The sequence below is a fragment of the Lathamus discolor genome, chromosome 5 (genome assembly GCF_037157495.1).
Source record: "Lathamus discolor isolate bLatDis1 chromosome 5, bLatDis1.hap1, whole genome shotgun sequence".
In the NCBI taxonomy this organism is placed as follows: Eukaryota; Metazoa; Chordata; class Aves; order Psittaciformes; family Psittacidae; genus Lathamus; species Lathamus discolor.
Genome location: NC_088888.1, coordinates 55,423,316 through 55,436,198, shown reverse-complemented (window position 1 = coordinate 55,436,198; position 12,883 = coordinate 55,423,316). Strand labels below are relative to the sequence as shown.

The 12,883-nt window shown below is 39.8% G+C and overlaps 1 protein-coding gene and 1 long non-coding RNA gene across 3 annotated transcripts in view; one reads left to right on the top strand and one right to left on the bottom strand.

Moving 5' to 3' along the window:
• The window catches only part of NKAIN2 (sodium/potassium transporting ATPase interacting 2), a 559,359-nt gene extending 550,944 nt beyond the window's left edge, over window positions 1-8,415 (top strand). The window contains exons 6-7 of the mRNA XM_065680962.1: window positions 1,523-1,604; window positions 7,361-8,415. Coding sequence (XP_065537034.1) covers window positions 1,523-1,604; window positions 7,361-7,370 — 92 coding nt within the window. The 3' untranslated portion in view covers window positions 7,371-8,415. The remainder of the gene's footprint in view (window positions 1-1,522; window positions 1,605-7,360) is intronic.
• LOC136015244 (uncharacterized) overlaps window positions 1-12,883 on the bottom strand; it is a 72,969-nt gene that overhangs the window by 9,638 nt on the left and 50,448 nt on the right. Inside the window, exon 5 of one of the 2 annotated variants that reach the window (XR_010613118.1) lies at window positions 2,900-3,028. This is a non-coding gene — a long non-coding RNA (uncharacterized LOC136015244). Of the gene's footprint in view, window positions 1-2,899; window positions 3,029-8,960; window positions 9,040-12,883 lie in introns of those variants that run through there. The other variant, XR_010613119.1, reaches the window with a different exon arrangement.

Below are 12,883 nucleotides of genomic sequence, written 5' to 3'. Positions count from 1 at the left end.
CTTTAGAATAAAATAACCTCATAGAAGTTGGGGCTGTTCAGCCTGGAGAAGAGAAGGCTGCGTGGAGACCTCATAGCAGCCTTCCAGTATCTGAAGGGGGCCTATAGGGATGCTGGGGAGGGACTCTTCATCAGGGACTGTAGTGACAGGACAAGGGGTAATGGGTTAAAACTTAAACAGGGGAAGTTTAGATTGGATATAAGGAGGAAATTCCTGTTAGGGTGGTGAGACACTGGAATTGGTTGCCCAGGGAGGTTGTGAGTGCTCCATCACTGGCAGTGTTCAAGGCCAGGCTGGATGAAGCCTTGGGTGACATGGTTTAGTGTGAGGTGTCCCTGCCTATGGCAGGGGGGTTGGAACTTGATGATCTTGAGGTCCTTTCCAACTCTAACTGTTCTATGATTCTATGATTCTATAGATGCAACTTTTAAGGAATCCAACCACTGTGAAAGTTCTCAAACCAATAGTGATAAATTGACATTTCATTATTTTTATGTGAATGTTGTTGCATTTTAGGTCCAGAAGAAGCTATCCTCTGTCAAAGAACCTTTTCTGGATTTTTTGCTTTTAATGTACACAGAGCCAGTCTGTCAGTAACAGTGCCCTGACCTGTGAAAAATGCACTTATATATCTGAACTCTTCGGCCCTTTTCTATCAAAGTAAAGTCAAATTCACATCTGCTATGTAAGAGACAATATTTCAGGGATGAGAACTATCCACATATAACCTCCACAAGCCAATAGTTGGGTCTCCCAGTGCAAAGGAAGCAAAGGGTATGCTTTCACCAGTGTAAAGAAAGTGTTATAGCAGAGAAACAGATGGGATTGAATGGCCCGGAAATTGTTTAAAATAAACATGAGAAGACCATGGGGAACTGTCAGTGGTGTGAATTAATAAATAACTCCCCCCCTACAACCTTCCTGCAGACCTCCAGCACCTTGAGAGAAAAGCTGGTTTCCTCAGATCTGTGAAGCCTCATCTCTGAAGCTCAGATAAATTGTTCCAACCCTCTGTTCATGCATTTTAACCCAAATGTCAAAGCAGGGAATCAGAGAAACTTTTGTCTCTCAGACAGGGTTGGATCAGTGCGCTCTCCTCTACATCACTGAGCCAAGCATGACAGCAAGCCAGACAGAGTAATCACAGTCAGAAGCAATGCATTCATGACAGTTAATAAATGGGTTTCAGCATTTGTAATATATGAATAGCATGTTGGTTTGTACTCCAGTGAGGTGTTCTACTTAAAAAGAGGGATGTGTGGATATTTCTGATAGACAGAGGGCTGTTATAAATCCCTCGTTTTCTTTCTGTGATTATAAAATTAATTTGATTTTAAAATTTAAAAAGTGACTTTGCCTTTCTCTACTTTTTTTACCCTTATTCTGCATCTCCACAATTAGCTGGTCTAATTTTAATAAAGGGCCCATCAAAAAATAATTTGTGTGCTGGGTGGTTCTTGAATCATAGTGCCTATCACTTCTGAAAAGATGTTTCTAATGAAAGCAATTTTCCCCCTTTCAGTTGATTTCATAGGTGGATTTGACTCTTACGGCTATCAAGGTCCACAGAAGACATCTCATTTACAGCTACAGCCCATGTATATGTAAGTACTTAACTTCTGAGATATTCTGCAGAGTGGCAGGGTGATATTAAAGGATCATTAAGCTGAAAGATGACATGACTTAAAAATTCAGAATAGGCAGAAGCCTTTTTGATAGACTGAATTCAAGCTACACTTAAGAACCAACATTACATTTCTGTTGAATTATAATGATTTCTTAGGGCAGGATATAATGTGTCACAGTTGTTTAAATAGCATCCAGCTCTCACCTGATTTCCCCATTTTCATTCGATTCAAAAGCAATGGGAATTTGGTGTAGTAAAAAATAGTCAGATCTGACAAAACTTGGTTGCAAAAAAGTGTTTTTTATTAAGATTTATCAAAATTTCAGCAACTTGCTAATTTAGTGGATGTATTTAGCATTTGTCTTACCAGTGCATCTGTTCACTGAGGCACCTCTGTACCTCATTTCCAGTCTCCACATTAAAAAAACAAAAAAACCAAAAGCCACAAAGGTAACAACATCTGCCTTTTAAAACCAGTTAAAATAGTAAGCAGTATTTTACTTAACCAGTGAGTGACAACTCCATCCACTGCCTAGAGTGCAGCTTGATATATTTGAGGATTAAATGGCTAATCAAATCCCAGCACATACACACAACTGGAGTACATTCACACTAGAGCTAACACCCAACCATAGAGCAGTCCAGGAATAATAATCTCCAAATATTTCTTGTACTGATGCCAACTGCAATTCAGAACAGTCCTGACTGCCTAGATAAATCTTACCTTACTGCCACCACCTTTTGAAATGTTCATTTACCATCACGGGCCTACATGGTAAAAGCACAGCATGGAACAGCTCAGAAGGGGTCAACATTTACTTTGTTTTCTTTGTTTCTTTGTTTAATATCTCTTTTGAGGAAATGAGCTACATACAGGCAAAAAATATCCATCCCAACATACACTTCCATTCACTTTCAAGTGTGTCTTCTGACTAGTGGAAGCAAGTCTGCTAATGGATTACTGGATTTTTGCATGGAAATGGCGTTTACTCCTTTATCAGTGGTACAATCAGTTCTGTGGTAGTGTTTAGGATTGGGCCCTTTGGGTGCTTTGCTAGGAGCTTTCTAATAATCTCAGATTACAAAAGTGCCTGTCTCCAATGCCATCTTTACTTCAGCTTCCCATCTGTCTGTGCTCAAGTAAAGATTTTTCACCTGCACTTTTGGCACGGTGTTGTGCATTTAGAAAATGTTATTTCCTTCCTAGCATTATGTGCAGCTCATAGGTACTTAGAACAATTCTAATCCTATTTCTTTCTCAGTATAACATACCTTGTCATCAATATATGGAGCCCTCTAGCTGAGATACTATTCCATTTTCTTTCTGTTCTCGGTGTTCCTTACAGAACAGCAGATTGCATTTACTGATTGTCTTCATACTGGCTGGAAAGAAAGCTAGACCTGTGGAGAAGAAAAAAAAGGCAATATTATAAAGCCTGTAGTCGACACAAAGAGATACATGATTAATCCATGTAAACTGTGTGCTGCTTTATTTCAATGCTGCGTTCTCATGGGAGTATAGATGATTTCACTGTCTTAACTGAGAGACAGAAATCAGTATGTGAGCTGATGTTTTGTCCAGTCAACCCACAAAAGTATTGCTATGTCTCAGCCAAGTCAAACAAAGGCACTTCATGTTTCCTTCTGACTGTATAGGATTTGACAAGGTTCTCTAGAATTGCTACAGTCTGTCCTTAGGAGACTTTTACAACATTTAGTAATACCTTTCTGTTATTTACAGCTGAGGCACAGCAGGAGCACATGCATATGTATTCACACTGCAGTTGCTCTGTAATGCAGGCAGACCGTTAGGTACTGGAGTGACAAATTCGAATTAATCAAGCCGTGGTTTGATCTGCTTGTAGCACTGTTTACAGCAATATCACATACTGGAAATCAAAACACACTTATATGATAACAGCAGGCCATACTTGATGTTTTAAAGCTTTAGATGCTGGGAGGAGGGGTTTGGTTCCCTAGAGATCTTTTTCACCAAAGAACTATTCAGGCTCCTACTGAATGCAACTTGTGGAGCTCTTTGTTTATGAGAGAAATAGGAGGTAGTTGCCTTTAAATAATTTAGTTACTAATTATATATCTCTTACCATTGTCTGTGGTGGTGTAGTGCCTGTAGCTGAGCTAGGCATGCTACAAAGTGAAGGAGAACATATGGCCTCAGCTTTGAAGAGCTTACCAAAACAATATCAGCTTCTAATGGTTGTACAGATTCTGTCAAAATGCAAATTTCAACTTGTATTTCAGTAATAAGCACAAAGAACCTCCCCCCCCCCCCCATACATCTACCAGACTGATTCATATACAGGACTATTACAAATTGAAGACATACAGAGTTGTGTGGTAGGTCTCAGTCATCACCCACATACTGCTTACTGATGTGAATTGATTTAGTGGATTGCAATGACAGAATTCCATCAACACAAACTTTTATTTTTGTTCAAGACAGACAGACTTACATCCAAGTGATTTAAATCAATTTTAACTGGTTTATACATGCACTGTTTAATTACTATCCTGGAGGAATGCTGGGTTTAGTAATTGCTAACTATTAAGTCACAGTGTTTTGTAACCAGTTTGCTCCTGTATGCTAGCTAGCACTTCATTTTGTTATGAACCTACACAAATTTATATATGCAATTAAATTATTATATTGATTTACTCAGGCTCCTCATGTTTACATTTCTACTGTGTCAGTACTTTTTCTCTAAAGAATTACTTCTTTTTCTTTGTGATATCAATCAAGCTCTACTTATAAGAACATTCCAATTCCATTTAAACAAATACAGTACATTTTTGTGGAATTTCATGAGTTATCCAAAACTACCATAAATGAATAGGATACCCAAAGAAAAAAAAAAATCTTTATTTATGAAAAAGAAGCATTATCTGTAGATAGTGAATTGATGTGACTATCTTGGCTACTGTTTCCTTAAAACATTTAAAATTATTAGATTCAGGATCACTTTATTTCTTTTCTCTGTATTTTAGGCTTTGAATTCCAATCACAACTCTCCACATTATCTCTCTCAATTTCACATTTAATTTAAATCAGGTTACTTTAGAGAGAAGACCATATTCAATTTAAAATTATGTTTTAAGTAAAACACTGGTGTTTTGGGGAAGAATTCTTGTAATGACATTTATGTTATAAATGGCTTTTTCTTACTATTTAAGCGCTAGCAGCGTGCTCCATGCTGTACAAGCCAAGAAGCCTAGACAGTCCCTTCAAAACGAATACGCTTTTTAAACAGAATGGGACAGAACTGGTGCTCGTGTACCTCCTTGCAGCGTGGCCACAGCTGATGTACTAAAAAGCAGCTTCCTGGTATTCGGTGTGAGAGATGTCAGTGCTCATTTCCAGACCACAGGACAAGAACACAATAAGATGATGGAAATCAATTGTCAAGAGAAAATTCTGCTCTTGGAAGGTGACTGAGGAAGGTGACTAAGCACTCCAAAGCACTGATTCTGCTGTACATGAAAAAGCACAGTTATAGTTGTGGAACAAGACTGCACTGCATGATTACTGTTCTAAAAACAGTTGGAAGGAGGGAGGGATGGGAGAGAGATTTTTCTTTACATTTTTCACAGTAAACTTGTTTGCCCAAGAAAAGAAGAAATGGAGGGAAAAAAAAGAAAAAGCATGTCTGTCTGATGTTGATGCCTAATGCACTGGAGAAATTGCTCAAAAGCAGTTCATCCCTGAAGTGAAGCTTGCTTTCCTTATGTACTGTGAAGTCTGCGAATCTTTGCATTTTTCATATATGTATATATATATATATATACACACATATACTATATATGCATAGAAACACACACACCTACATGCACACAGAACCCTTTATGTATATGTGTTTGTAAATATATATATGCCCACTTATGTGTATCCTGCTACACGTTATTGGTAGGCATTGCTTTTCACTAAAAGGCACTTAACAATAGTTTCTGGCTAATGACATCCTACCTTTCACTAAATATGAGAAGCATTTCAGGTCAATAACTCGGGGACAGGGGTTTAGGAGGGGTTAATGTATTGTCTTACTGCTTGGTCCCATCTTTTCTATGCATTATACTGGTCATGGTCTCTTAGTCTAAGATTGTGGGTATTTGTCTAGATAATTGTACATACTGAGTCATAGAATCATAGAATCAAGTAGGTTGGAAAAGACCTTTAAGATCACCAAGTCCAGCCATTACCCCAAGGCTGCCAAGTCCACCACTAAACCATATCACTGAGGGCCTCATCTACATGTTTTTTGAACACTTCCAGGGATGGTGACTCCACCACTTCCCTGGGAAGCCTGTTCCAATGCCTGATCACCCTCTCTGTGAGGGTGAACATTTTTTCTAATATTCAGTCTAAACCTCCCGTGGCACAACTTGAGGCCATTTCTTCTTGTCCTGTCTCTTGTTACTTGGGACAAAAGACCAGCCATCTTCTTGCTGCATCGTCCTTTCAGGTAGTTGTAGAGAGCAATGAAGGGCCCCCTGAGCCTTCTCTTCTTCACACTAAAAACCCCCAGGTCCCTCAGCCATTCATCATAAGTCTTGTGCTCCAGGCCCTTCTCCAGCTTTGTTGCCCTTCTCCGGACCTGCTTCAGCATCTCAATGTCTTTCTTGCAGTGAGGGGTCCAGAACTGAACACAGGGTTTGAGGTGCGGCCTCACCAGAGCCAGGTACAGGGTGATGATCACTGTCCTGGCCCTGCTGGCCACACTGTTGCTGATACAGGCCAGGATGCTGTTGGCCTTCTTGGCTGCCTGGGCACAAAATGGGTCATGTTCAGCCAGGTACCGACCAACACCACCAGGTCCCTTTCGGCCGAGCAGCTTTCCAGCCACTTTTCCCCAAGCCTGGGGCATTGCATGGGGTTGTTGTGGCCCAAGCGCATGACCTGACACTGAGCCTTGTTAAACCTCATACCATTGACCCATGGATCCAGCCTGTGCAGATCGCTCTGTAGAGCCTTTAAAGTACTGAGCCTGAAGGTACTACCTACTTTACCATTCACTTTAAGTATAAATGAAACATATGCAAGACACAAAAAAAATGGCACCTAGAGTATAACCACTGTGATACTCGGCAAGTTCATGCAGTCCAAATCTGCTGCATTATTACTTGCTCAGGTCTGTGGGATTCAGACAGTATGGGCAAATTTTAATTTAAATAAACTACCAGCTAAGCCTTGCCTCGCCACCAACAACCTCTTGTTTGGTTTAGACTGCAAGCTGGCATTACAAAACACAGGTTTGGGACTCCACTGTTCGGGTTTATGGGGTTGTGGCACTTGCACATGCACTCTGCTTTGCAACTGAGCCTCAGGTGGTTTTCCCTGGCACCTGTAATTCAGTCCTTTTGTCCTCATGCTGCGTCATTTCTTGCTTTTACAAAAACATGTACATTTCTGACAGATTAGTATAGGTCAGGTCATCTTCCAGCTGACCCATGGATATATAGTTCTGACTATAATTAAATATTACTACTGCTTAGAACAGTTGAGAAAACCTGTGCTGACTTCTCTGACAATATTCCAGAGAGAGCCAGGCAACCACCTGAGCAAACACACTGTCATTCTGTCCTCTTCATTCCATGTGTACCTGAACTGCTACTGGTTGGTGGCTCATACTTGCTTACAAAAGGGTACAAGAGCAACAGGGCAGTGATCAGACATGTATAAGATGGATAATTATCTTTCTTTTTCTGTCTTTCCTCTAGGTCAAAGTAAACATGAGGACTACTCAACATGGGCTAGAGGACCTGTCAAAGAAACTGTTTCAGGATGGCCTCTTGGTTCTTCAGAGAGCAAAAAATTACCCAGTTTTTGTGCTAAAGAATATAGATATATAGAAGAGCTGATTGAACAGTGAGACACTGGAAACCTTCAGTCCCTCTTTCTAATAGGTACTAAGGAGGATGCCCCAGACCCCGACCTTGGACCTCCTGCCTCCCAGCACCACAGGGGCAGAGCAAAGGCATTGGTGCAATCTTCTGGGTCTTCCCTACCCTGGCTACCACCAGTGTGGCCCATCTGGATTGAGACATGAACCCAGCCCACTTGGTGCTTTTGGAGCCCCCTCTGCACTCCTGGCCATGTCGAGTCTCCTTAGTCAACACGACACTAAAAATACCAGGATGACCTTGCAACAGAAGTCAATAGACAGCGCATTGTTTGCCCTGAAGGCTGTACAGTTCATACTTGCCTTAACCCAACTGCGTTGCACATCAGAGAAACTCAGTGCAAGCTTTCTGAAGTAACATGCTGCTGTTAATTCTGAACGATTTCTAAGTCAGTGGTTTTCTTCTGTTTGGTTTTGTTTTGTTTTCATGTCAGGGAATAAGGCTCTGTTGCTCTACAGCTCCAGAGCGACCAAGTAGAAAACTGCCAGCTGTCTGAGAAGTGCTTTACTTTTGAGACTCCACAGTGGTCAAGAAATAAACAGTTTATAATGGTTAACAGATAAAAAATAAATAAATAAATAAAGGAAATGAGACCTTTTGGAGGCCAGGGTGGGGAAAGGGGTACTATAATAATTGAACCTACTGGAAATAAGCAGCAGAAACAGTGCTTCTTAATCCCGCTGTTTTTATTTATCGCACTGTAGGTGCTTTTATAGCTATCCCTAAATGTCTTTTACTAACTACAGAGACATCTGCAGATTTCTATCAACAAAGGCCAACTGAATACGTACTAACTACGTTTACTCTTTTATATCTAATTTCAACTGAAAATTCTCTGTAAGTGAGCTTTTTTTTTCTAATTGCACCGTAAGGGATCCATATATTTTAATTTTTTTTTTCAGTTGGGGAGGGCAGGGAGGGACTAGTTGAGTTGAAGAAATGTTGGAGACCTTTTTGTGGTATATTTGGGGGATCTGTTGTGTGTTAGAATGTGTATTTTATCTTCCTGTATTATTGTGGCTGAAAAAAAATCCTGTGCTGTTACGTAGTTGGCAACAAGATGCCTTTGGGAATTTTGCTAGTAGGTCAATGTGTATATGAAATACTCTGAACTCCTAGGAACATATGTTTTGTTCTACATCTGATCTGTATTTTCAAGCACTTAGGTGGCTTCCATTAGGAAAAACCCAATATTTTGCTCAGGCTTTTCAGAAACTTGGATTGTCATTGTTTCTTTGCTCAGACCTTGCACAGGCAAACACACGCAGCTGCCACACCTGAGGTGACCACGCACCTTTTGAGGGCAAGAGGGAAGGTCAGCGCTTGGAAAGGCTTGAGATGCCCCTGAGCAACTCACTTTTCCTTGCTGGTCAAACCCTCGCACCTGCACAGCTTCCAGGATCCGAAGACCTGTGCGCTCATGCCACTCATCCATCCCTGTACAAAGCAGTGCCCTTTGCTGTGTCTGCATGGATGTACAATGTCACAAGCAGCAACTGTGGACAATGACAGAGGAACAGGCATTCACCATTGAAAACAAGATACGGGACAGGTTCAGGAACTATACTTGCATTTATTCAGCGAGATTTTTATATATATATTTGTAAGTGTGTGTGTGTGTGTGTGTATGTCTATGTATATAAAATACACAGGAATAGCTATGACAGGGGCTGCATAACCCAGGAAGATTCTGGTGAAGGGGGCCAAGGGCTCAAGCCCCAGATCCTGCTAGGGATTTTCTGTGTGAATTAGTTAGGCTGGTCCCTAGGCGTGATCCCTTACAGCATTCATTGCTGATTTGCATCTCAAATTAAGTTTTCAGGCTTGGGTACCTGAAAATCCAAGTTCATTCTGGGTAGAGCTGTTTTTCACCCCCTGAAAAATCATGCAGCCTCCAAGTGCCAGGCTGAAATTTCCCATAACTTGGAAAAGTTTCAAAGGTTTTTACTTCTATGTAGTATGGAATATAGCAGATGTGTAGTATTAAACATAATGTAGAGGTTTAAATGGAACAAAAATGTCATAACAGGGTATTTTAGCTTTCCCTGTGTGCCAGTTAATCAAAATCATATTTCTATAAAAATCATTTTTTAAGGTGAAAAGAAACCAGTTTAGGCACCTAAGCAGCAATCCAATTTTCAGAAGGTAATTTTTCATACCTTTCAGTGAGTTCCCTTGGAACGGCAGGTACCGGTAGTTAATAATTTTAGAATTCAGACAATTTACTGAAGTGTCTACATGTAGCTTTCAGGCCTGATTTTAATTTAGAAAATTTTGGCCTTAATTTCTCTGTGTCTTAGTCTTCCCACCTATAAAACGGGAATAATATGTGCCTCACAGGCTTATTGTGAGGTCTGAATTGTTAATGTTTGTAAAGTGCTTAGGAAATAGGAAGCACATCTAACTATTAAGGATTACAATATAAATGCGTATTCATGTTACATATAGAGTAGATATACACACACTAACATACACACAGTATACATATATATACACATACATACCTGTATGAAGTTGGTATTCATAACCCTGCTTAAGTTGCTGTTAGAGCACCGCCATTAAAAAAAATTAGGACTGTTGACTACTAAACTAAATGATTAGTGGACAGATCTCTTCTGAAAGCAGTTTAGAGCACAGTAATGTGAGAATATCTGGATGACATTTTTGATTTGTACAGCTGTATCCTCCTCAAAATCCAGTAAAGAATGTTATTTTTCTAGGCTGGGCTTTTGTTATAAACTTAAATATTCAGAAGGCAAGAGATGCAATCCAAATGTGTCTTTTTTTTTTTCTTTTCTTTTGGCATTTGTTAATTCTGAATGTATTTTTAACAAAAGTGATTTTTTTGACTTACTAGTGTAATTTGCATTTAAAAAAAAAATAAATGGAAAAAATATAGGTTTCCAAGCTATTCATGCCCCCCGCTGCTATTCACAACTTACAGGAAACTTAGAATTACTGTTCCCAACTGAGCAACAATGCAGGATAAAGAATCTTACTGCATTTACATGATGACAGTCCCGATCTGTGCACTGCATGGATGTGACAGCACTGAATAGAAATTGCCAGGTCATGACACCGTTTTAACTCTGTCATAGGTAGCAGGCATTTTCTTCATCATTGACACTAAAATGTTTCTTTTACAAGGTTGACTGCAATAGACCCTTCACTACAGAAAATAGGGCTTTTTTGCCCACTCATCAGGAATTGTAAGCCTATGATAGGTTTACTGTTGCCAAGAGTGTAAAGTATTGTGAAAGTAATCCTTGTTAAGAAGGAGCTATGTAACGTGGGTATTTCCATAGCATTAATATTCTTTTATATGCTGTTCATTGTCCCTACATCGAAATTATGAAATCCTGTCACTGAAATGGTGAAATCCTGTCTTAGCAACGTCTTTATAGAGCTCACATACATCGACAGCTTGCCTGAGGTCATTTAATAAAGGCACAGCAGAAGAGTATACATATTTGAGGTACACAGTCACGCTGTCCTAAGACAATTGCTTAGAAAGAGAATTCATTAGTTATTGTCATTAGGATTTTTTATGCCATAGTTATAGTGCAAGTGATACTCTTCACTCAGGTAAGGAAAAATGGTTTGTGCTCCACTTGCTTAATTTAAGTCCTCGGTTGCCATACAGCATTTTGACAAAGGCTGGTGTGGTATTTATTGATACCTGGATGTCTCCAGATTGGAGTGGCTATTAACTCTGTGTCTAAAGGTTTTAATCACATGCATTCTCACTCTTCATCTGAGCACATTGATAGTAGCCAAAGCAAAAACTCCATACACCTTCCAACCTGTAATGTATTCATTTCCAGTCCTCTGTTTTATTTTCAAATGCAGTTACTCAGAGGATGAGGATTTTTATCACAAAGATGGAAAGACCCATGAATAGTCTATGTGTATGTGTTGCTTTCTTTCTACCATAGCTGAGCATAGCTGAGATGACACAGCATAGACTTTTTGAGTTTGTTTTCTAGCTAATCTGAACCTGGCTACTTCCCAGCGCATGTGGATTGGCAACAGATACTAAAGGTGATCCAGGTTTTCTTCAAGAATCAATACATAGAAGTACTGCAGACAGCACTGTGTCCACTGCTCCTTGGAGAGAGATGTAGACAGTTGTTATGCTAATCAGTCTGCTTCAACCTATGTGCAATATTTAATGTAATTACCGTTCATAAAAGAAACTGCCCTTTAGCTGTTCATTCACATACAGAAGTGGCACAACACAGAATGGGTCAGTAAAAGATGTTTCCTTCCTGTCGTCAGCTGGAGAAATCGACTGTGTTTGGTCTCATGTCCTGAGAAGTTCCTGTGTTCAGATCTTCATCAAGAGGGGCAAATTCAGCTAGTTGGAGTTGTGACCTTTGCATAGCTGAGTAGGATAGCAAGAAAGATATTACACCAAATACAGAGTTTTACGTAGCATCATAAATGCATTTGTTATTCGTCTCTCTCCATATGTAAAAAAGAAGGACCTTTTAAATCCATTCTTCCAAATCCTCCCAAAATCACTAAAGAGTTTTTTTCATCAGGTCCAATCAAAAACCTATCTTTTCTATGAAGACATAGCTCTTGGGACTTCCAAATGCCTTGGGATTATTATTTTTGATGGGAACACCATGAAATCTGAGAATTACAAAAAAAATGCTTGTGGTCATCTCTGATTCAAAATTAAATCTCCTGTACAAAAACCAGACTTACAAGTTCACCAGAGAAAGAGGATCTTTGCTGCCATCTGTTACCTAACCACTTTCCTAGCTTTGCCTTTGTCCTGCTGGGAAGTAGGTTATATAGAGCTAAACTTGAAGAAGTATGGTCATATTGAGCCTTTTCTCTTCATCAGCCTTCTTCTGCTACACAGAATGCTATTTCATATGAATTTCATTTCTTTCTCCTAATCACCATCATCTTGTCCCATTCTCACTCTACCCTCTGCCTGTACACAACCCCAAATACCTTCCCAAAATGACATACTGCTTTTTGTGCTTCCATTGTTTCAAACTGTTCACATAATGACGGTGATGACAGTCATGGAGGACGGTGTCACTGTGGCTATGTGCAAAACTGGAAGGAGGCACAAAGGTTATGTACATCCTCCAAAGGCTCCAAACACTCCAAACACAATTAACAGCACAGTAAGGGTTGCAGTGTTACAGAAGCCGTCAAGTACAGCAAGCCCTAGTAGGACTCATTCTCAAATGTGCAGTCACATTTGCTAAAGCTATAGCTGAATGAGTGTACAGAGAGCCATGAACACCTGGAGCTACAAAAGGTACAGGTGGCCTAGAAGGAAATTTATAGAAAATGTGTTTGTGAACATATTGACTG